The sequence below is a fragment of the Thalassophryne amazonica genome, chromosome 11 (assembly GCF_902500255.1).
Source record: "Thalassophryne amazonica chromosome 11, fThaAma1.1, whole genome shotgun sequence".
Taxonomy (NCBI): Eukaryota; Metazoa; Chordata; class Actinopteri; order Batrachoidiformes; family Batrachoididae; genus Thalassophryne; species Thalassophryne amazonica.
In genome coordinates this window covers 36,484,918-36,507,843 of record NC_047113.1, presented here as the reverse complement: position 1 = coordinate 36,507,843, position 22,926 = coordinate 36,484,918, and the positions used below count along the sequence as shown (strand labels likewise).

The 22,926-nt window shown below is 40.5% G+C and overlaps 2 protein-coding genes across 4 annotated transcripts in view; one reads left to right on the top strand and one right to left on the bottom strand.

Moving 5' to 3' along the window:
• The first annotated feature begins 252 nt into the window (after window positions 1–252).
• LOC117519916 lies at window positions 253–3,470 on the top strand. Its single transcript, XM_034181190.1, has 2 exons — window positions 253–1,266; window positions 2,824–3,470. Exons 1-2 carry the CDS (start codon window positions 254–256, stop codon window positions 3,059–3,061), a joined length of 1,251 nt encoding a protein of 416 aa, XP_034037081.1. The 5' UTR covers window position 253; the 3' UTR covers window positions 3,062–3,470.
• Window positions 3,134–22,926, bottom strand: part of mapk9 (mitogen-activated protein kinase 9) — a 53,117-nt gene continuing 33,324 nt past the window's right edge. The window contains exons 6-11 of one of the 3 annotated variants that reach the window (XM_034181188.1): window positions 14,321–14,392; window positions 12,022–12,204; window positions 9,178–9,302; window positions 9,005–9,068; window positions 8,838–8,909; window positions 3,134–5,021 (exon numbers count right to left, since the gene is read on the bottom strand). In XM_034181188.1, the coding sequence (XP_034037079.1) occupies window positions 4,885–5,021; window positions 8,838–8,909; window positions 9,005–9,068; window positions 9,178–9,302; window positions 12,022–12,204; window positions 14,321–14,392 (653 nt within the window). In that variant the 3' untranslated portion in view covers window positions 3,134–4,884. The remainder of the gene's footprint in view (window positions 5,022–8,837; window positions 8,910–9,004; window positions 9,069–9,177; window positions 9,303–12,021; window positions 12,205–14,320; window positions 14,393–22,926) is intronic. The other 2 variants (XM_034181187.1, XM_034181189.1) reach the window with 2 other exon arrangements.

Sequence of the window (22,926 nt, the reverse complement as noted above, 5' to 3'; positions counted from 1 at the left end):
TCAGACCTGCTTAAAGACGCACACACACGGTTTCTTTTGGCTACACCCACACTACAACCAGACTCCCATTAGGCAACATCGTCAGAGAACCAGCCAAGGGGAGGAGCGCTCCTATACCTTCCTCTTCCTCTTTTCTTGGCACAACCACCTGAGAGGCTCCATTCCAAACTTAGAAATCCAGTCTTTCAATTCTCAGATCCCCACGTTACAGCACACAGAGGGAAGGTGGGTATTTGAGGCTCTCAGCCTCCCCATGCCTGTCTGGACCATGGAGCTGCACTGTCTTCTTTCTGAAACTCCCACTACAACCAGCTCCAGCTCCACGGATCCTCTGTATGACAACTGCCCACCCTATCCGCACAGAGGGAGGGACCGGGGCTGGGAAACGCAACTGAAGAGCACAATTCTGTGCCCTGCTGTAACCAGAGTCCCAGCCCCTTGCACCCCTCTGCTGGGTCAGGCCCCAGCTGCAGCTGAAGTTCCCACACTAGGAGGTGGCGGAAGAAGTCCTGGCATCTGGCCAGATCACAGCTACTGCAGCTGGAGAGGAGGTCTGGGAATACAGGGCTGGGAAGCAGAACTTGGTCCAGGCATAAACAAACTCAGAGGAGGAGAGCCAGGACTAGAAGACGGATGCAGAGAGGGTGTAGAGGACAGTGAACACAAGATTCTCTCACGCCACAGCCCCAGCCAATCAGAGAGTGACGAGCAGGAGAGTGTTCTGTCTCTTTACGATAACATCCCTGAAGACGTCACCCCTGATAGCCTCCAAGGTGCCTTAAATATGGAGACGTGCTTCCAGGAGCACTTGCAGGAAGTGTGGGACCCAGAACAAATCCAGGATCTGATGGAGGGTGTGAGTGGAGATAATAATTCTTGGTCCTCTTGTGAGATCATCCTGTCTGGAAGCAACTCCAGTAAAAGATGCAACCAGGACCAGCATCCAGACCAAGAAAAGGAGTTTGAGATGGAGCCAGAGCTGGACTCAGGGTCCTTTGTGTTTAAACAGAGTGACCCTATTTTGCATCTCCAGCTCCTGATGTCACCTCCCCATTCACATCTTACAACAGATCTGCTTCCGCAATACCTAACTGAGCAGCAGGACTTGCGGCTACAAGATGAAACCCAACAGCTACGTCGGACACCCAAGATACCCCCTCCTGTACCCCTGGCTGATCCCTCAGCCAGTGCTCTTCGCAGCCTCCTCACCAGCCTCCAGCAGCAGATAATCCGACAAAGGGAGGAGTACGAGGCTAAAATACTCAGGTAATGATGGACTTGTTCCACTTCCATCTATTAATTCTGAATCTTCCTGTACTTTCAGTGAAGGACAGACGAAGGTCCCCAGGCACAGGCAGCACATTGTCTGATTTATGATACCTTGTTTCGCTCATCATATGCTGATGAGAATCCACAGACCTATTTACCAACTCTCCAGGCTCTCCTGACCTTGTGTTCAAACTGTTGGATGAATCAAGTCTTTTCTTACAAATATAACAAATTCATGATGAGTTATTACCCTGTTTATTACCTAGTTGGATGTATTATGCAGTTTGTTCCCATTGATCAGTGAGATAAAGAAATATTCTATGGTAAAATGTCTGTTTGGTAGATACAACCCCTGGCAAAAATTATGGAATCACTCAGTTTCCACTTCCATTCTCCACTCGGCACATTTGAAATGACTTTAGTTTTGTGTCATGTCTGTGATCTGCTTTTTTTTCTACAAAATTAAACAACTGAATGAACATCCTCCGAGGCCGGCGATTCCATAATTTTTGCCAGGGGTTGTAGTCAGGTCCATAAGCATTTGGACAGGGACAATTTTTGTCATTTTGCCTCTGTGCACCACCCCAGATGAGTTGAAGCAAATTATCTGCTCATGATACAGACTGATAACTTTATTTTAAAGAATTTAATAATAATAATCACATTAACTATTTAGGAATTATGGTCATTTATATACATTGTGCCTCTATTTTAGAGCCCATTAACTGAACAAAAGAAACAAAAAAAGTGGCTGTAAAATCATTTTTACATATTTGATTTGTATTCCTGTGTTAAAATCCTTCTCTGCTCTTTAATTTTTTTTAATCAACGTAGTTCATGTAGTTGATACTTTATTGTATTTTGCTTTGTAGAACTGTCAGTTCTATATAAGTTATTATGATTGTAAAGAGAAGAATACGCACTGGATCACTTGCGTGTATGTTGGACACTTCATGGACTGAAAATTCAACACTTTAGATTGTTACTGGGTCTATCTATACCTATTAAGGAGTGTCTTGTTTCTAGGTCATCAGCATGGCCTCTTAATTTATATTTCTGGTACTATGGGCTGTTCATAAACATCAAGGGCCTTTACATTCAGATCCATAAGTATGAGGACAGTAACAACTTTTTTCTTTCCCTTGCTTTGTATTTATAAAGCTTTGTTCATGCACCTATCTATCATGCAAAACTTATTTAGCCTTATGTACCTTCTCATGTCCTGCCATCTCAGGATGCGGGCTTTATACATTTAGGGTCAAGAAGAAATCAGCAGACTTTAGAGCGTTAGCATTTACTTTGTGCAAGTTTACCATTTCACATCAGAATGTCCAATTTAGTCAATTACAGTGAGGCTCTTTTACTTCATTTAATTTGTTGATATGTGTGAAATGTTTGAGTTTGGTGTTGGATTTTAATTTCTTACGAATGTTTGAATCAGATCATTTTATTGTTGCTTTGATGTTTTGTAATGGAGAACACTTCAAAATCATTTGCCACAAAGTGCTGAATAAATAAAGTTATTATTTCCCCTTTCCGTGTATTCAACCTCAGCTTGGAGCAGAGGAATGAAGAGCTGCAAGAAGAGGTCAGCCGGTTAAGAACAAACCTCGCACAGCACCAGCAGTGGTACCAGGCAGTCCAGACCAAGATCGTGGAGTCTGAAAGGGCCAGGGCCTTGGCAGAACTACGTAACGCAGCGCTGCAGAGGGAGATGGAGCAGTTCTTTGATACCTTTGGAGAACTCAACAATGAGGCCAAGAAGACTGAATATATCGTCAAGACCTTTTGAGAAAGATTATGTGTATGGTGGATGAAATTCTGAAGCTTGTAGGGTGTAGAACAAAAATATATAAAACATGAATTCATTGATGTCCATTTTATTAGTTGAATAAAGGCAAAATATCTTGGCCAAATGATAGTAGTGTGGCTTTTGCAATCACATAGGACATCTGAAAAAAAATAAAAACAAAATGTGACATTACAGCGTATACAATGGAGCTTTTTAAAACACGATTAATACACAGGTTCTGAGCGTGATAATACTCAGTCCTTATCCAATATGATTTGTGGAGTGAAACAGCCACTCCTCTCGACATTTAAGGCTTGATTTAACAAATAAGATCATAGATTTTTTTTAAAAGGAAAACAGTGTACAATATATAGTGCTTACGTTTCTGCATGTCCATCACACTGTGCAATAGTCTGCAAAGTCCACAGTCCATTTGTAAGATTCAGTCCAGAGCTACAAGATCAGAATTTCATTCAGGACTCCAAAGTCAGGTCCACATTCTCAAAACACTTTTTCTTTTTTTTTTTTGACCAACTGTCTTCAGACTTTACCCTCACAGAAACGCGGGGCTCGTGGGGTCTTTAAAGAAGACACTGAAGAATGCTGCATAACACAGAGGTTTATAAGGACACATCTCCCAAATAAGCTTTCAGAACCAATAAGGTACCATAAGTTAAAGAACCGACCTGAATAGAATTTATAATCAGAACTATAATGTCATAAAGGCATCGTTCATGCCGCCATGCAATAGTAACACCATTATTCATGTTTTACTGCTTTAAATGTTTTAATGGATGTGTTTTATGATTCATTTCATTGTTGTTCCTGTACAAATGGAATGGTTCACGAGAGCCGCCCATGCACTGGGTTGTCAATAAAACCTTTTTCTTCTTTTTTTCCAAAGTAACTTGGTATACACAGGCCTCGATCTGATTTTGTGCAACATTTTGCAAGGAAAAAAATAAAAAAAATAAATACTATTTATATCCCTTTGCCTCTCAGATGTTTACAGGATTATGATGTTCTGTCGATGTACACGATAGTCAGGACCTGTACCTGAAACATGTAGTTCCCCAGGTACAGAAAGTCTTACGGAAATGCACCATTTTTTATTTGTGCAAGATCATGGCATCTTTACAAACAGTACGTCACCAAGAAACAAAACTGTAATTCTTCCACCACAGCTCCCCCTTTCGGAGAAAAAAAACTGAAACGTCACATCACTCAGAATAACAAAACAACAGCAGGAAGCACCAGTGGGGAGAAAACTGCTATACTGCTAGCTAGAAACAATAGAGCAAATCTTGGCTGTACGATGAAAATCAAATAATAGCGTGACTTCATTTAGGTTTTTGTTCATGGTAGCGTAACATGCGTAAGAGCAGCAGGTAGCCGTGAGCTGTGTTCAGCACCATCTCTGCTTCAATTCAATTTGAAATTTGATGACACTAATTCATGTTTTCAGCTCAACAGCAACTACTACAAAAATCTGAAAATCTTAAAATACCAGCAGAAGGAATATTCAATGATACTCCATCAAGGCCTTGTAATTTTAAATAAACATGTATACACACATATCCTTAAAACAGAGGAAAACCCTCTGACCCAACAGCCGTTACAGCTTTGTTCTGTAGGCAGACGTCCACAGCAAAGAATGAAATTTGAAAATCAACAAGACACACAGGCTCACACAGGAAAACAAAACATAAAAATAGTATTCATTAAGGTGGGAGAGAGATGGTGCAAAACAGAAGAGAGGAAAATGAAGTTTGAAAACTGTATCTGTGGATTCTGAGGCAGACAGATGTGATCATGGATTGTGTTCACTGACACTCGTCCAGGGTCCCGGTCAGTGTGTCGATGCTACTGCTGTCCGTGTCTGAGGCCAAAGTGTGCTCCGTGGACATAGATGAAATGTCATTGGCCGAGGAGGACTGTGACGCTGAACCAGGCAACACATCTGACACATGAGACACAGAGAAGACAAAATGACCAAAAACTTGAGGTAGCTGCAAAAATGTACCAAGCTAAAGCTGCATTCATACATTGGCAGTGTGCGGCGAGGGGAAAGTACACAGCTGCTGGATTTCCAGAGCAGCACACCGCCACATGCAATCTTAAAACAAAACAAACAAACAAACAGCCATCAACAGAGTGTTCCCTTTTTAGCCTTTTTTTAAACATTGTGCAAAGAATATGATTCTGTTATTTGTTGCCCATCTAATCACTTCTCAGTTTCACAGATACACATACTTTACTGATTAAAATCTTGTCCAATGCTGCAGCTAATGATTATTTTCTTAACTGATTAACCAATGAATTTTTTTAGTAGTTGTTACAGTGCCTCCGGAAAAGTATTCACAGCACTTCACTGTTTCCACATTTTACAGTAGTGTTCAGAATAATAGTAGTGCTATGTGACTAAAAAGATTAATCCAGGTTTTGAGTATATTTCTTATTGTTACATGGGAAACAAGGTACCAGTAGATTCAATTATTCTGAACACAACTGTATGCCACAGCCTTATTCCAAAATAGAGGGAATTCATTTTTTGCCCTCAAAATTCTACTCACAACACCCCATAATGACAACATGAGAAAAGTTTATATATATATATATATATATATATATATATTTGCAAATTTATTAAAAATAAAAAAACAAAACAAAACTAAGAAACCATGTGTATGTAAGTATTTACACCCTTTGCTCAACACTTTGTTGATACACCTTTGGCAGCAATTACAACCTCAAGTCTTCTTGAATATGATGCCATAAGCTTGGTGCAGCTATCTTTCTTCAGTTTTGCACATTCCTCTTTGCAGAACTTCTCAAGCTCCATCAGGTTGGATGGGGAGTGTCGGTGCACGGCCATTTTCAGATCTCTCCAGAAATGTTCAATTGGATTCAGGTCCGGGCTCGGGCTGGGCCACTCAAGGACATTTACAGAGTTGTCCTGAAGCCACTCCGTTAATATCTTAGCTGTGTGCTTAGGGTCATTGTCTTGCTGAAAACCTTGGAGCATACCTGGGCATCGTACGGTCCCCGGGACACATCTGGCCCTTTAGCTGTCTCTGACTGGCCCATGTGAAATTATTTAGAAATTAGAAATTGAACATGAATATGTTTACAGCTCATGCATGAAATAAAATGGTGTTGTTTTATTTTGAAGGTGCCTTTTATTCTCAGTTTACTTATGTACGCACGCAAGTTCTCCATCACTACGATAGATTTCCATCAACTGAGCTGCCAAAAGGTGCCCAAAGATAAACACCCCGCCCTGATGCAAGATATCAAATGTACAGCATCCCCGGGACGCAACATCCGCAAGACACATGCACGCCACATTCAAAATCCTCAAATCGATTTTTAGACTAACGTCTCTGTTTTGTTTTTGTCCTGGTTGCCATCATCGTCTGTTCCTGTGTCTTTTCCACTGCAGGAGGAGTGGGGGGGTGTCAGCCTGCTGTGTGTTTGATGGTAGATCTGTAAAAGTTACATAGAGTGGACACCAGCCTATAGAAACTAGGAACCCTAAAGTCAACTGGTACTGAACCATGTTTGTGTTTAATGACTGCGCAATTAAGAAAAAAAAAAAACAGCAATTATTAAATTACACGTCGTGCGACTCATCAAAAAATAAATAACATGCTGCAGAGTAAATTTATCCGACAGGGATAACAATGAACCTTTTAATGAAAAGAAGAGTCTGCATTTACCCGCTGTCTCACAGTGTTAGAGTGTCTGATGCAGCTCTGCTGTTCAGATTAAAGCTACTGAATGTAGATTTGTGAAAACGGCAGCATATGAAGCTTGCAAAAAAAGTCTTACAAAAAGTCTTTTATTTAGCCTAATATATTTTAATTGGTATTTTAAAAAGCTCTAGAAAAGCTGTCCCCTTAAAATGTGTTTATCCTGAAGTATTTAAATAATGTGTAGGTTAAAGCCTTTCTATAATATGATGCTGCATTAGAAAAGAACAGCAATGGGTAGTTTTCTTAGTTGTCTACATTTTGATTGACCTTAAATTGTAGGATACAACTGCAAAAGTGTTTAAAAAGGGTGATGGTGAACCATTTATGATTTGGCTGTATAAAAGAAGAAGAAAAAAATAACAGAAAAATGGCAAATGAGGCGGTTAGAATAAAAGCAGAACAGTAATAGCATTTTGTTTGACGTTGACTGAATGCTGGTCTGTGAAAAAAATGGTTTGTTCACGATTGTTTTGGAGAATATTGATAAATTATATAATGTTAGTGTGTGTTTACGAAACCTACTTCACTTTTCTATTGCTTAATCAAAGTTGCAACTTGTCAAAACAATACAATTTACTGCTTTTTATCAAGATAAAATTAATATGGAACAGAACTGAGTTCAGTACATTGGTCTGGCCACCCACAGTATTTTCTGTTACTCATATGGCCCCTTGGGAAAACTAACTGCCCACCCCTGCCTTAAAGGGTGCAGGGAGGGTGTCTCGTGGTCTTGTTTTCACCGTGGTGAGATTGTCAAGATGTTTGAAAATTAAGTTTTTCTGTTGCAAATTGTAATTTCTTACATTTATGTGATGTCCGGGCCTTTGTCATAAATGCCACAACATCACCCGGAGATTCTCCAGAAGTGCCACGGTTGTACAAGAGTTTTCTGTGAGCAGGTTACAGCTGTCTTTGCATGTCACGTACAAGTGTGGTATGTTACGTTAAGCCCAAGTCTCACTAATGACAGACAGAGCAAAAGGATTAGTTATAGATTCAAATATTTTGTCCATGGGCAAATATGTCAGTCTCCTTGTGCACGGTTCTAGCTAGGACCATTTTAGTGCTGGGTAAATTATGTGATCACGGCTCATAGCTTCGGCGGCACCCCGAAGCTATAGGGTTTTATACCACTAAAACATTCTTGGCAAGCCTTATTTTAACTAATTCTGGGTAGTTTTGGACACATTGAACTCAAGAATAATAAACAAAAAATTATGTTTATGTTGTAATATTTGTAAGATCAAAGTTCTTTTTTTTGTTGCATGTTTCTGTCAAAGTCTAAGTTAATAAATTACATAACACTGAAAATGTTAAAAACACATTCATATTTAATGGACATAGCATTTACTATCTTCTTCAAAAATGACACAGTACCAGGTGGGGTCGCCCACCGTGGCTACAACCCTGCTCCTGTGTATGGAAATATGTTGTTTGTGTTGTTATTTATGAAGGTCTGAGGACAGGTTTTTCGAGGAAGGTGGACAAAATACCAAAAATGGTGAGACACTCTGATGACGGATAAACACAGAAATTGAAAAACTAATAGTACGTAGTTTCGTCTTTGTTTATTTTTGGGCTGTTCTCCTTGTGGTTTCATTTTTCGCAGTGATGAGGCCTCATGATAACTAAGATGATGAGTATCACTTGCATGTCTCTTGGGACTGATTCAGCACGTAGATGCCTCAGTGTTGAGGACTTCAGTGGCTGAAGAAGGCTAAAGGGATGCCCAAATTTCACCTGGCTGCAGCGGACACATGCTTATTTTCAGGAGATGGTCATGGACCATCTGCATGTCTGCCTGGGCAGCTGCCACCCAGGACAGACAGTTCAACAATGTGGTGGATGCTGCAACACGCAGGAGCAGTGCATGCTCCCAGACCTGATCAGACCTACTGTAGTTATGTATTTCTAGGCATGCAGACTGTCAGCAAATTCTTTGTCATGTGAAGCAGTCTGAACTCAGACCTGGCACTCTCGGGCAAACTGGGCTATCACACTGCTAGAAACAGTGTTTGTACCTGAACAATCTTCTTTCATCAACCCATTCTTATTCCTCTCCTCCCAGTCAATCACCTCTTCATAAATAAGTTCTGTGGAGAAGCAGAAAACAAACATGTAGTACTTTTCACAGTAAAACGATAAGGTGCATTGCTAACAGAGTTCTCTAGAGGGCAGTGCATCCCACCTTTCCACTGCTCAATGGTGTGCTCTCTCTCTTCCAGCTGCTTATCTGAAATCTGGGGTGGAGGCTTGAAAACAGAGAAACACGTCATCTCCCACACACACACACGCACGCACGCACACTGCCCTGAGAAAAGTCTCACAAATAAATGTTATCAGGTGGAAGCGTCTCCTCACCGCGTCAGCCTCAGCGGGATCGTACCACACATGAATGTAGGGGTGACTGAGGGCCTCCTCCACAGAGATACGGCATTCAGGATCAATGACCAGCATTTTGGACAGCAGGTCCCGTGCTTGACCCGCTGTTATAGCAACAGCAGAAGGGAAAGGCTATGTTACTATGGCAATAGGAATATGATGTCATCATTTAAGCAGCCTTTAAAATAGCCAGTTACTTCCCCTTGCAGTGTTGGGTAACATCACTGAAGATGTGTCGACGTGTTTTCTTATTTCAGTGATGTGAGTGCTCTAAATGCCAACGACCATTCACTGAGCTAGCTGTTTCAGCGGTCACATTTTAAAGACGTTGCAGCCATTGTTATTTGTTGGAGAAACATGTCATGACACCAACGTGCTACAGATAAATTCCTCTGTATTACTATAAAACTTAATTATCAGTGTTGTGAAAATGGATTCATGGGTTAAACGCTTGAACTGTCAAACATTTCAGCAAAAAAATATTAATCGTAGCTACACTTAAGTTTAATGTATGATGGTGTTTTAAGGCCACAGAGATTTTTTTTTTTTTACTTTGAGAATGAAGTCATAACAGTAAGAGAACAAAGTCAGAATTTAAGAGAAAAAACTTGTAATATTACCAGAATATAATATACTATATAGTATAATATATATAGTATAATAATACTGTGAGAAATCTTGGAGTCATTTTTGATCAGGATATGTCATTCAAAGCGCATATTACACAAATATGTAGGACTGCTTTTTTGCATTTACGCAATATCTCTAAAATTAGAAAGGTCTTGTCTCAGAGTGATGCCGAAAAACTAATTCATGCATTTATTTCCTCTAGGCTGGACTATTGTAATTCATTATTATCAGGTTGTCCTAAAAGTTCCCTGAAAAGCCTTCAGTTAATTCAAAATGCTGCAGCTAGAGTACTGACAGGGACTAGAAGGAGAGAGCATATCTCACCCATATTGGCCTCTCTTCATTGGCTTCCTGTTAATTCTAGAATAGAATTTAAAATTCTTCTTCTTACTTATAAGGTTTTGAATAATCAGGTCCCATCTTATCTTAGGGACCTCATAGTACCATATCACCCCAATAGAGCGCTTCGCTCTCAGACTACAGGCTTACTTGTAGTTCCTAGGGTTTGTAAGAGTAGAATGGGAGGCAGAGCCTTCAGCTTTCAGGCTCCTCTCCTGTGGAACCAGCTCCCAATTCAGATCAGGGAGACAGACACCCTCTCTACTTTTAAGATTAGGCTTAAAACTTTCCTTTTTGCTAAAGCTTATAGTTAGGGCTGGATCAGGTGACCCTGAACCATCCCTTAGTTATGCTGCTATGGAATTAGACTGCTGGGGGGTTCCCATGATGCACTGAGTGTTTCTTTCTCTTTTTGCTCTGTATGCACCACTCTGCATTTAATCATTAGTGATTGATCTCTGCTCCCCTCCACAGCATGTCTTTTTCCTGGTTCTCTCCCTCAGCCCCAACCAGTCCCAGCAGAAGACTGCCCCTCCCTGAGCCTGGTTCTGCTGGAGGTTTCTTCCTGTTAAAAGGGAGTTTTTCCTTCCCACTGTTGCCAAGTGCTTGCTCACAGGGGGTCGTTTTGACCGTTGGGGTTTTTTACGTAATTATTGTATGGCCTTGCCTTACAATATAAGGCGCCTTGGGGCAACTGTTTGTTGTGATTTGGCGCTATATAAATAAAACTGATTGAATTGATTGATTGAGAATAAAGTCATAATATGAGAAAAAAGGTGTCATTTTAAGAGAAACAAATTGTAATATTATGAGAATAAAGTCATAATATTAACAGAATAAAGATGTAATTTTATGAGAGAAAAACTCTGCATCTCAAAATGAGATCTGTGGCGCGCTTTGTTGAAGTTGTACTTCAGTATAGGTTTCACAAATAAGGAAATACTTCATCCTTTGGCCCATCTGCACCACACTGTCATTAGTATCAGAACTTTGAAAAGAATGTGCAAGAAAATGTGTCTAATTCTGGAGACACTTGAAGGAAATCGCCTCTTTGGTGAAGGAGGACATAGCTGGAACTGGCTGTCTAGAGGGTTATCGCTGGATGCATCAGCGGGCTATTCAAAGGGGTTTTGTGGTTTCTCAAGAAACAATCAGACTGGTAATCAAGATTTTGGATCCAGAAGGAGTGGAGCTACGGCAGGCACGGCGTCTCCAACGTCGGCAGTACACCTGCAGAGGCCCCAACGTCATATGGCATATGGACTCATACGATAAACTAAAGCCTTATTATGAGTTTTTGTGTCATAAAATTCCAACTTTATTTTGGTAATATTATGGCTTCATTCCCATAATATTATGGCTTTATTCTAGTAATGTTACAAGTTTTTTCTCATAAAATTACAACTTCATTCTCATAATACTGTCTTTATTCTCGAAGCCTTAAAAAAAAAAAAAACCTCAATGTGGCCCTAAAATGTCGTATTAATGTCTGTAAAAATGTGTTACATTTTTGTTTTGTTTTATGGCGTCAAATCAAAATTAAAGTGAAATCTAACCTGCAGAATATAATCTATTTTAAATAAAACAAAATAGCTTGCAAGTACTCACTTTTGAAGAATTTTGTTCCGCATTATTCAGGATGTACAGATCTGTCAATGTCAAAACTTAATGGATTGCAATTATTGTCATAAACATGAACTTTATGAAGGCACTGCAAAAGCTCCACTGGCTGCGATCTGATATTGTGCATACTTGCTCACGGGTTCATCTAAATGGCACTATCACGTCCAAGTGTCTGCAATGAGAAAGGCCTACTGCTTGAAAAAGTTTATATTTGATTATCTGAAATCTCACTTTTCAGATTGTCCTCTTCTGAGTCAGAAGGGAAGGCCCAGTCTGGGAAGAGCTCTGTGAAGCTCACACCGGGGTAGTGCGGCTTGTTCATCACATAGTTCCTCACAGTCTCCATTAGACGGTTCATAAACTCCAGTCTGGGTGTGCCCAGAACTTCAATCACCTTATTCCACTGGTCTATGTCTGAACAAAGTGGTTGTTAAGGAAAAAAACAAGCTCCATCAGAAGTACACACACTCAGGAAAAGGTTGAGTATAAAAATACATGAAGAAAAACTGTGGATGCCAAGCGCAATAGAAGAGACTCAGTCATAACTGCCTCAAACCACGTTTGTATCTTCAGGTGTAAAGGACACAAAGTTAACAATTATTTCCATGATCACATAAATTGTCAATGATTTTTTGATTACGCACATAAACACGACTTTGCAACATTATATCATCTCTCGAAAAGTTGTCATGAATGCCCAGGATAATGCCTTCAAGTTCACAAAAATGTAAAAATGTTGCCAAGCAGTTGTTTGCCAAGCAGCTGGTAAAACCGTCAGCACCACTCGTGTGTCGTGGGGGGGGGGGGGGGGGGGGGGGGTGGGGGAGGGGGGGGGGGGGGGGGGGGGTTACCATGCTATTCAGCACAGATCAGCAGCAGGTGGGGCAGGCTGGTTAGACTCATGCTGGCTGCAATCGTGTAGAAACTTCCCAGGAGCTTGGCTGTTTAAATGGAGTTGTGCCAGGAATGGCCTGGGCCATCCTTAGCTGAGTGAGGGTGGTGCCAGGGTGGCTGAGAGTCTCCCAAGGTTAAAACGGGGGTGGGGGGGTGGGGGGGGGTGCTTAATAAACTATTTGATTAATAGATCATCAAAATATTAATTATTGAACTAATCATGAGCTCTCCTTAAATGTTGAAAATAAACATTCCTGGAAATATATATATTAGTATTTAAAATAACTACAACTTGACACCCTTTGCAAATTAAAGGGCAGATTCTTGATTAAATCCTCAAGTCAGGCCTGGGACATTAGGGAACAGCCTTTGGTCCTAGATAGGAATCACCCAGGCAGACAACTGATCCATCCCAACCTCTCAAAAGTAACAATTTATCTGCTGCATCCAGGTGAAAAGTGAGCACACGCTTTGCATTCTCTATTTGCTGGGATCCTCAACATAGAGGCACGCACATGCTGGATCATGCAAACAAAGACGGCACATGGCCAAAATGTTTCAGCTGATGCTCCCTCACAATTACAAGCGATACTCCTCCACTGGTTAATAATCCCAGAGGAACAGAGAAAGCACACTGCATTGTTCATGAAGGGCCGTATAAAACAGACATTAAAGGATGTAAAGTTAAAACATTGAGACAAACCAGCGTACAAAGACAAAAGCCAGTCTCATATTGCAGATTTCTGACACCTGATTGTTTCTGCATCAAAAAAGTACACAATCTTATAGCCATTGTGGCCATGAAAATATGTATAATCTGTGGTAACAGTAGTGTTGTGGAATGTTCGGACTAATCAGGAAGGTTTTGAACATGTTCCAAAAAAATTGTGATGTCAGGATGAATCTTAATGCAGAAAAGTGAATAATCAGATGAAGTCTGTGCAGACAGGCGGCAATATGCGTTTTTCCACTGTAATTTTACAGATGGCTTTGGTTCTTCATTAGTGCATCTTGAAATAAACTATTGTTGCCTGAATGTGAATCTGACTGCTCAGTTATTTTGATGCCAAGTTACAATTAAAGGCAACACTTAAAATTTTTACAGAGTGATTTCACTGACTGGACCTGACAGGGAAGAACAGCAGTCAGTGTGTATGTGTGCAGGGTGGTGCCTTCAAAGACCCACTGTTCACTGACCTCTGTCTCCTCTGGAAATATAATACACATCCATAATCCCATGAAAGGCACATTGAATTCTTCAGCGAAGACAGTTTTCAGATGTTAATAAATACATTTTAGTTTTGTGGAAAAATCTTGTTATAATTACAATAATGCATAGACTGGATGCAGTACTATCATGAGCATGCCCAGAACCACCTATGTCATCGGGCTGTGTTCAATATTGCTTGTAATTGGCAGCAATCTGGTGTATAATAATGACATGCAACTTTGAACTGCTACTGTGATGATCCGGGCCCAATTTCCTTATTTTTAAAATTGGGAAGGCAATTGGAGCCACAAATCGGGAACGGAAGACCGGCTAAACACAAGAGAAGGAAAATACTATCATGAATGAAAGATTTAATACCAACGAGAGGTTTGATGGAGGGAGAATGAACAGAGAGGTGAAGGATACGGTCGGTGCCCTGGAAGATGACACTGCCTTTTACCATCTCTCCCATGATGCACCCCACAGACCAGATATCCACTGAGAACAGAGAAGACACAAACAAACATAAATCCACATAGATACAAAAACACACAACAGTATCCAATAAAACAACAAAATAAACATCACAACACAAGCCACTGAATGTGTGAAGTGACGTGGACACTACACATGTGAACACAATGTTAATGCTCCATGGGGTAAACTGGAAAGACAAAAACTGAAATGGGGAAGAATGGCTTGTCTTTTTTGTATAATTTTTGTCCTGGCATGATGCCTTCATCACGCATTCTTCTTCAGACAGCTTTTCTGTTTCTCGTGGTACTGAAACAGACACAACATTCCAAGCCTTTCTCCTCGGCTCTGTCACTCTCCTTATCAGTTTACACAGCTGCTGCTCTTTGTCACTTTCACTGTTTGTCTGCATGCACTAAGCAAAGTGTATGTAGCACAATTACATGAGAGAACATACATACAGCAAAAAGCCATAAACACCTCTTTCTTCCTGCTATTGACGCTAAAAGCTCTGTGTTTGACGATAACGACTCTGATCACTTCAGAAAACAAGGTCAACATACACAATGCTGTGTGTGTATATATAAACTTTTTCCTATTGTCATTATGGGGTAGTGTGTGTAGAATTTTAAGGGAAAAAAATGAATTTCCTCCATTTTGGAATAAGACTAACATAAAATGTGGAAAAAGTGAAGCGCTGTGAATACTTTCTGGATGTACAGTACACACACACACACACACATATATATGTATGTATATGTGTGTGTGCATGCATACATACTCAAGTGGAGGAGTTTAAGTATCTCGGGGTCTTGTTCACGAGCGAGGGACGGATGGAGCATGAGATCGACAGACGGATCGGTGCAGCATCTGCAGTGATGCGGTCGCTGTATCGGACTGTTGTGGTGAAGAGAGAGCTGAGCAGGGGGGCAATGCTCTCGATTTACCGATCGATCTACGTTCCGACCTTCACCTATGGTCATGATTTGGCTCATACCGAAAGAACGAGGTCGCGAGTACAAGCGGCCGAGATGAGTTTCCTCCGCAGGGTGGCTGGGCACTCCCTTAGAGATAGGATGAGGCACTCGGTCACCCGGAAGGAGCTCGGAGTCGAGCCGCTGCTCCTCCATGTTGAAAGGAGTCAGCTGAGGTGGCTCGGGCATCTTTTCCGGATGCCCCCTGGACACCTTGCTGGAGAGGTGTTCCAAGGCACGTGCCATTGGGAGGAGGTCCCGGGGAAGACCCAGGACACGCTGGAGGGACTACGTCTCTCGGCTGGCTTGGGAACGCCTCGGAGTTCCCCCGGAGGAGCTGGGGGAGGTGTATGTGGATCGAGAGATCTGGGCGGCTTTGCTTGAGCCGCTGCCCCCGCAACCCGACTCTGGATAAAGCGGAAGAAAATGGATGGATGGATGGATGGATATATATATAGATATATATATATATATATCTATATATATGTGCGCATGCATACATAAATATACACATTGCAGAATGAGATTAGGAGCATCGATGAATACATCAGAAAAAAGGCTACTGGGGTCTTCAATTAGTTCAAAATGCTGCTGCCAGACTTCTGACACGAAGCAGAAGATTTGACTATATTACACCCGTTTTGGCATTCCTTCATTGGCTTCCTGTCTCTTTGAGATCGGATTTTAAGGTTCTGTTACTGGCCTATAAAATTTTTCATGGACTGGCACCTCCCTACCTGGCTGACATGGTTAAGCCCTATGTACCGACTCGGGCCTTGCATTCGCAGGGTGCAGGACTGCTATGTGTTCCTAGGGTGAATAAAAAGTCTGTGGGTCACAGAGCTTTTTCCTATCATGCCCCGGCTCTGTGGAACGATCTCCCTGCATGGATACGGCAGTTGGGCTCTGTGGAGATTTTTAAGTCCAGACTGAAGACTAATTTTTTTTACCCTGTTTTATCGTTAGTATTTTATGTAATTGTATGTTTTTTTTTTATTCTTTTTGATTCATTTTGATTCATGTTGCTCTGTTTTTTTTATGTTGTGTGAAGCGCCTTGAGGCGACCGTGCCGTGAGTTGGCGCTATACAAATTAATAACATTTGAATTTACACTGGCCAACCAACCAGATATTGTGGTGTTTGACAAGGGAAAGAAGACTGCAGTTGTGATCAATGTGGCAATCCCAGCTGACAGCAACATCAGAAAGAGGAATGCAAGAAAACTGAGAAGTACCAAGGGTTGAAGGAGCAACTGGAGCAGATGTGGAAGTCCAAACTGGACTGGAAATAGGAGCACTAGAAGCTATAACCCCCAAATTGGAAGAGTGGCTCCAGCAGATTCCAGGCACAACATCAGAGGTCTCTGTCCAGAAGAGTGCAGACCTGGTTGACCTAAGATACTGTGCCAAACTCTTAAACTCCCAGGCCTCTGGTAGAGGACTCGAGCTTGAGGAACACCAATACCACCCTCCCCAGGGGGCAGGGTGAGAGGGAGATTTTTATGTATGTGTCTGCATACTATTATATATATATATATATATATATATATATATATATATATATATTTATATATATATACACACATACATACATAAATACACACAAACATTTTTTTCCTGTCAGTTCAACTGGTCAAGAAATAAAAACAACAAAAACTTCAGATCAAATCTTATATCTGATATATTGTGTTGTGTGGGCCGCCAGAAGAGGAGGTACTGCTGGCCCACCACCAGAGGGCGCCCTGCCTGAAGTGCGAGCTTCAGGCACGAGAGGGCGCTGCCGCCACGGACACAGCCGGGGGTGACAGCTGTCACTCATTATCTCTTGACAGCTGTCACCCATCTACACTTCATCATCCCACTCCATAAAGACCGGACATCATCTCCACCTCGTTGCCGAGATATCGTCTACCTTAGGAGGTAACCTTCTCAGCCTGCATATCCAGATAAGTGGTTACTCAGACACTGCACGAGTGTGTGTTAGAGGTGGAGGTGGAATTCCCACCGTTGTTGTTACTGGGTGTTCACACACCCACATCTGATTGTCTCTGCTCCTCGCCAGCAGTACCAGATCCGACACGCGGAGACAGTGGCCACCTGGGGTGTTCGGGATTTGGCGGCTCCAGTATTCTCCAGGTTCGGTGGCGGAGGAAATCGCGTGGTTCCGGTTCTTCTCAGGACAGACGTCCTCTATCCTCAAGCCTGCCCACACGTCACCTTTGCTAATTGACTATTGTACATATTCTGTAATCTGCTGTGTTTGGTTGTGCTTTTCACAACAGTAAAGTGTTCATATTTGACTCTTTCATTGTCCGTTCATTTATGCCCCCTGTTGTGGGTCCGTGTCACTACACTTTCACAACATATTGACCTGACTAGAGTTCCAGAATGACATCATTTATTTCTTGTATAAGTAGCATATTGTACAAATGCGTTAATATGAAATACAACCTGACAGCTCTAGACAAGTTTTGAAGAGTTTTCACTGTGTGTAAAAAGAAGTGTTATAATTACCGTAGTCGGTATGAGAGAAAAACTTCCACTGACAACAACGAAGGCTGGATAGTGAAAAACACATTGAGTTTTCTTCACCAACTAAAGTCAAAACAAATCCCTTCAGCTTCACCCTTGTTTCACTCGGGGTCACTACAGCAGATCCGAGACATGTCTGCATGCTGATTTAGCACAAGATTTATGTCTGATCCCCTTCCTGACTCAACTTCACATTACAGGAAGAATTGGCAGGGGTGGTCTTGAAGTGAGAACCTTCCGGACTAGAAACAAGTGCACCTAACCACTTGGTCACAACTCCTGCCCACCTCAGCAACTAAAGTATCAGCTGTTAAATCAGTGTAAACTTTACCTTATTTGTCAACTGTGTCTTATACAGTTCAGTTCAAAAGTATTTGGCCCCTTGGTATTTCAGACATTTTGTTTATGTCATTTCAAATACAAAAAACACAAAACTACAACAACAAAAAAATAAAAAATTATCATCCTTAAACTCAAAATCAAAGCAAATCTCTTGATATAAATTAACTTAACAACCTGATATATAAATATAAAAGCCAAGATGATGGGTTGCATAAGTTTGTTTATTGTTTATTTATTTGGATCCCCATTAGTTGCAGCAGAGCTCCAGCTGCTCTTCCTGGGGTCCACACAAGACAACAAACACAATATACAATAATCAAAATCAAAAATGCATTAAAAAATATGAAAAATAAAAAAGGAAAAAATAAAACAAAACCAATCAAATTCCAATCAAATTAATCATCACAACTGGTCAGTCCATATACGCAAAAAGACTCGTCTATAAATGACCAAAAATTAAACCAGATTGCTCGCTATGTCAACAGATGCTGCTTTAGAAGTTCCTTAAAAGAACATTAATTTGAAGTAAGTTTAATGCATTCCGGTAATAAATTCCATTCCTTCATACCCGTAAATATGACAGTGTTCTTTATGGCATTAGTCCTGGCTATAGGCAGCGTAAAGTTTCCCACCACAGCATGTCTGGTTATGTATCTATGATTTTCTGAACTGAAAGAGAAATTCCTAAACAAAATGCAAGGTAACTTGGTGACAATAATCTTTCTGGGAAAAATGATCAGTGAATATAAAAGTCTATCTTTAACTAACAGCTAGTTTAAAATTGTATGCATTGTAATGATGTTAGTCCTATAACTGCACTTAGGTGCTATACAAGCAGCCCTATTTTGAATAATCTGTAATTTATTTATCATTTAATCGGAGGCATTTGACCAAACTGCTGGGCAATAATCCAGATATACTAATAATAATGCTTTAATAGCATAATTCAATGTTGTACAACTGAAAAACCTTGCATGTCTTCTCATAATCAACATACTCATGCCCATTTAAAAAAAAAAAAAAAAAAAAACTATTTATATGTTTTTTCCATGATACTTTTGAGTCTACCATTACACCCAGCAGCTTAGTCTCCTGTACTTGATTTATTCTCATATTATTAATTTTAATGTTTAATATAGGGTTTATCATAATAACACGACTCGAGCCAATAATCATGCAGTTAGTCTTTACTGTATTTAACACTAGCTTATTGGACATTACCCAGTCAACTACCTTGTGCAGTTCCATATTTAAAGCAGCTTCTAAATCATTGTGTGAGCTTGCTGATGTATAAATGGTTGAATCATCTGCATACATCACTATACTAACTTTATCAAAAATACATGGTAAATCATTCATGAAAATTGTAAATAATAGTGGACCGAGGCAACTCCCTAGTCTCTCTCTCTCTCTCTCTCTCTCTGGTTTTTGCGTCAAATGACGATGGTCTCAGTTGTGAGTGGGTCTTGCGCTACACCTCCTCTCATGGCTTACATGACCAATGTTGGCCTTGCACGGTCGGGTACAGTAGCGGCACGGGTAGCTGTCGGCTGTAGCAGGGACAGGGTCACGCCGGCGTCTCTCTTTCCAGCCTGCTACCAAGTCTTATTCTTGCTTGGCAGTGCCTTTGTGAATGGCCGATTTCCATGCACTTCGGTCTGATGCGAGGGTCTCCCATGAAGGTGGGTCAATTGCATGGTCTTTCATGGTCGACTTGCAGACATCCTTGTATCGCAGCTTGGGGTGACCTACTGGGTGATGTGCATGTGCGAGCTCTCCAAAAAAAAGCTGCTTTGGGAACCAGGAGTCATCCATCCTCCGCACATGACCAAGCCATCTCATTCTGCGCTTGCTCAAAATGGAGATACGTCTTGCGGTGCCTGATCTCGCCAGCACACGTGAGTTGGGCACACGTTCCTACCATTTGATGCTGAGTGCCTCAACTCATGTGTGGCACTCCACATACTACACTCCTGGTGCCAGAGAAACTGCCATTAAAAAACACTGTCTGTGTCCTGTTAGATAAATAACTATAAAACCAAGTATGAGCTGATAGCTCAAAACCATAACCAGCAAGTTTTTCCAATAACAAATCATGATCAATGATATCAAAAGCAGCAGAGAAATTGAGAAACACAGTGTCGACTATATTCTTCTTTTCAACCTCTCTGAGCCAATCATCAGACATCTGAGTCAGCGCCGTGGCAGTGGAGTGACTCTTTCTATAGGCATGCTGGAAATCTCCCTCAGCCCCAACCAGTCCTAGCAGAAGACTGCCCCTCCCTGAGCCTGGTTCTGCTGGAGGTTTCTTCCTGTTAAAAGGGAGTTTTTCCTTCACACTGTCGCCAAGTGCTTGCTCACAGGGGGTCGTTTTGACCGTTGGGGTTTTTTTCTGTAATTATTGTATGGCCTTGCCTTACAATATAAAGCGCCTTTGGGCAACTGTTTGTTGTGATTTGGCGCTATATAAATGAAATTGATTTGATTTGACTTGAAATTCGTGATTAAATTATGTGACGAAAAATAGTTACTAATTTGCTCATATACAATAGACTCCATAATTTTTCCTAACACAGGTAGAATACTTATGGGTCGACTATTTAAAGTCGAGAAAGGAATTTTCTTATTTTTCGGGAGTGGAATAATTTTAGCCTGTTTCCACGCTTGCGGACATGTGTTGCAATTAAAACTGAGGTTTATTATATGAGCTAAAACATGAGCGATACAATCAGCTGCTAGTCTGAGAAGTCTACTGTCTAGACCAGTGGTCTCCAAACTATTCCAGAAAGGGCCGAGAGGGTGCAGGTTTTCTTTGCAGCCACTGACTCCAGCAGGTGATTTCACTGATGAACTCATCCCACCTGCTCCAAGTGATGTTAATCAGTGAAATCACCTGCTGAAGTCAGTGGCTGCAAAGAAAACCTGCACCCTCTCGGCCCTTTCTGGAATAGTTTGGAGACCACTGGTCTAGACCGTCAACACCCGGGGGCTTGTCTTTACAGGATTTCAAGAATTCCTTTACCTTATTTATACTTACTTCTTCAAATTTAAACCTGGTGTTTTTATTATTCATAATTTTATTTCTTATAGATAGGATTTAACATTACTCAGATTAGGCATATTTTCCTCTTAATTTGTCTAGTTTGTTTATAAAATAATCATTAATATAATTAGCAATATCTACTGGCTTTGTTATGAATTTATTATTTACCTCAAGAAAGGACAAATTGATTGTTTTTCTTACCAGTCAACTGATTTAAAACATTCCATATCTTTTTGCTGTCAGTTCCTGCTTTCTGAACTCGATCCTCAAAAAACATTTTCTTTTTCTTTCTATTAAGTTTAGTAACAGAGTTCCTCATTTTACGATAAAGGTCCCAGTCAGATTTATTTCCTGTTATAATTGCCATCTTTTTCATCTGATCTCTCATTTTAATAGAGTCTTTAATTTCATCATCCAACCAGGGTGTGATGATGTTCCTGACAGTAAATGTCCTCAAAGGAGCATGAATTTCCACTAAAGGAACGAATAAACTATTAAATCTTGCGAGTGTGATTTCAAGATTATGAACAGATAACACCTCAGACCAATGAATAGCTTTCACATCATTAACAAATTTCACATCATTAAACATTTTATATGACCTCTTGAATATTACTGTTGGTCCAGGTCTACCTACCATTGTGGCTAATACAATTATGATCAGGTTATGATCACTACAGCCAATAAGAACAGAAATTGATTGACTACACCGCTCCGGAAAATTAGTAAAAATGTGATCAATACAGGTTGATATTCTGTCACCACCATTCTTAACATGCATTCTTGTAGGTTTATTAGTGACCTGAGTAAAGCCATATGTAATAGTGACAGTAAACAACTTATTTCTTAAATGGCAGTTTTTAGCAAACCAGTCAATGCATAAGTAATGGGGCACTTTGGTATAATACCTGTAAATAATCAGTTTTATTGCGTTTTCTTCAGACAAATCAAGGTATCGAGGAGGTCTTTCTTTTACCAAACATCAAATCTAGGTTTGCATCTTAGATGTTTCAGGTCTTCTTTTTAAGAAAATCCTCCTCTATATCACTTCATCATGAAACTGTATAACTGGGGATACAAAATGCAAAGCATACACTGTGCCCAATTTCTCCTATCACAGCCACAGCAACTATATCTTCTGGGTTGTCTGGGTGCCTTGGTGGCTTCTTCACTGTTTTTCATCTTGCACAGTCACTTAGTTTTTGAGAACTGTCTCCTCCACACACACTTACCATAGAGTGCCATACTGTTTGTATTTCTACATAACCAATGTAAATAAAGTCCAAGACATATTCAGTGACTTGAAAATGTTCATGTATCCATTCCCTGACTTGTCTGAAGAAAACTGGCAATAAAACTGATTATTTACAGGTATTATACCAAAGTAACCCATTGCTTATGCACTCCATCATCTTGGCTTTTATATTTTTAATTAATTTATATCAAGTTGTAGAGATTTGCTTTGAGTTTGAGTTTAATTATGATGATTTTAGAATTTTTTATATTTTTGGGGGAATTTTTGTATTTTTTTAAGACTTGAAATGGCATAAACAAATTAAAATAAATTAAATACCAAGTGGCCAAATAATTTTTGCCTGAAGTGTATGTTGGCCTCCTTCATAATTCCAATAAACATAACCCTAGTTTCCAGCAACAAGGTTTGTTTGT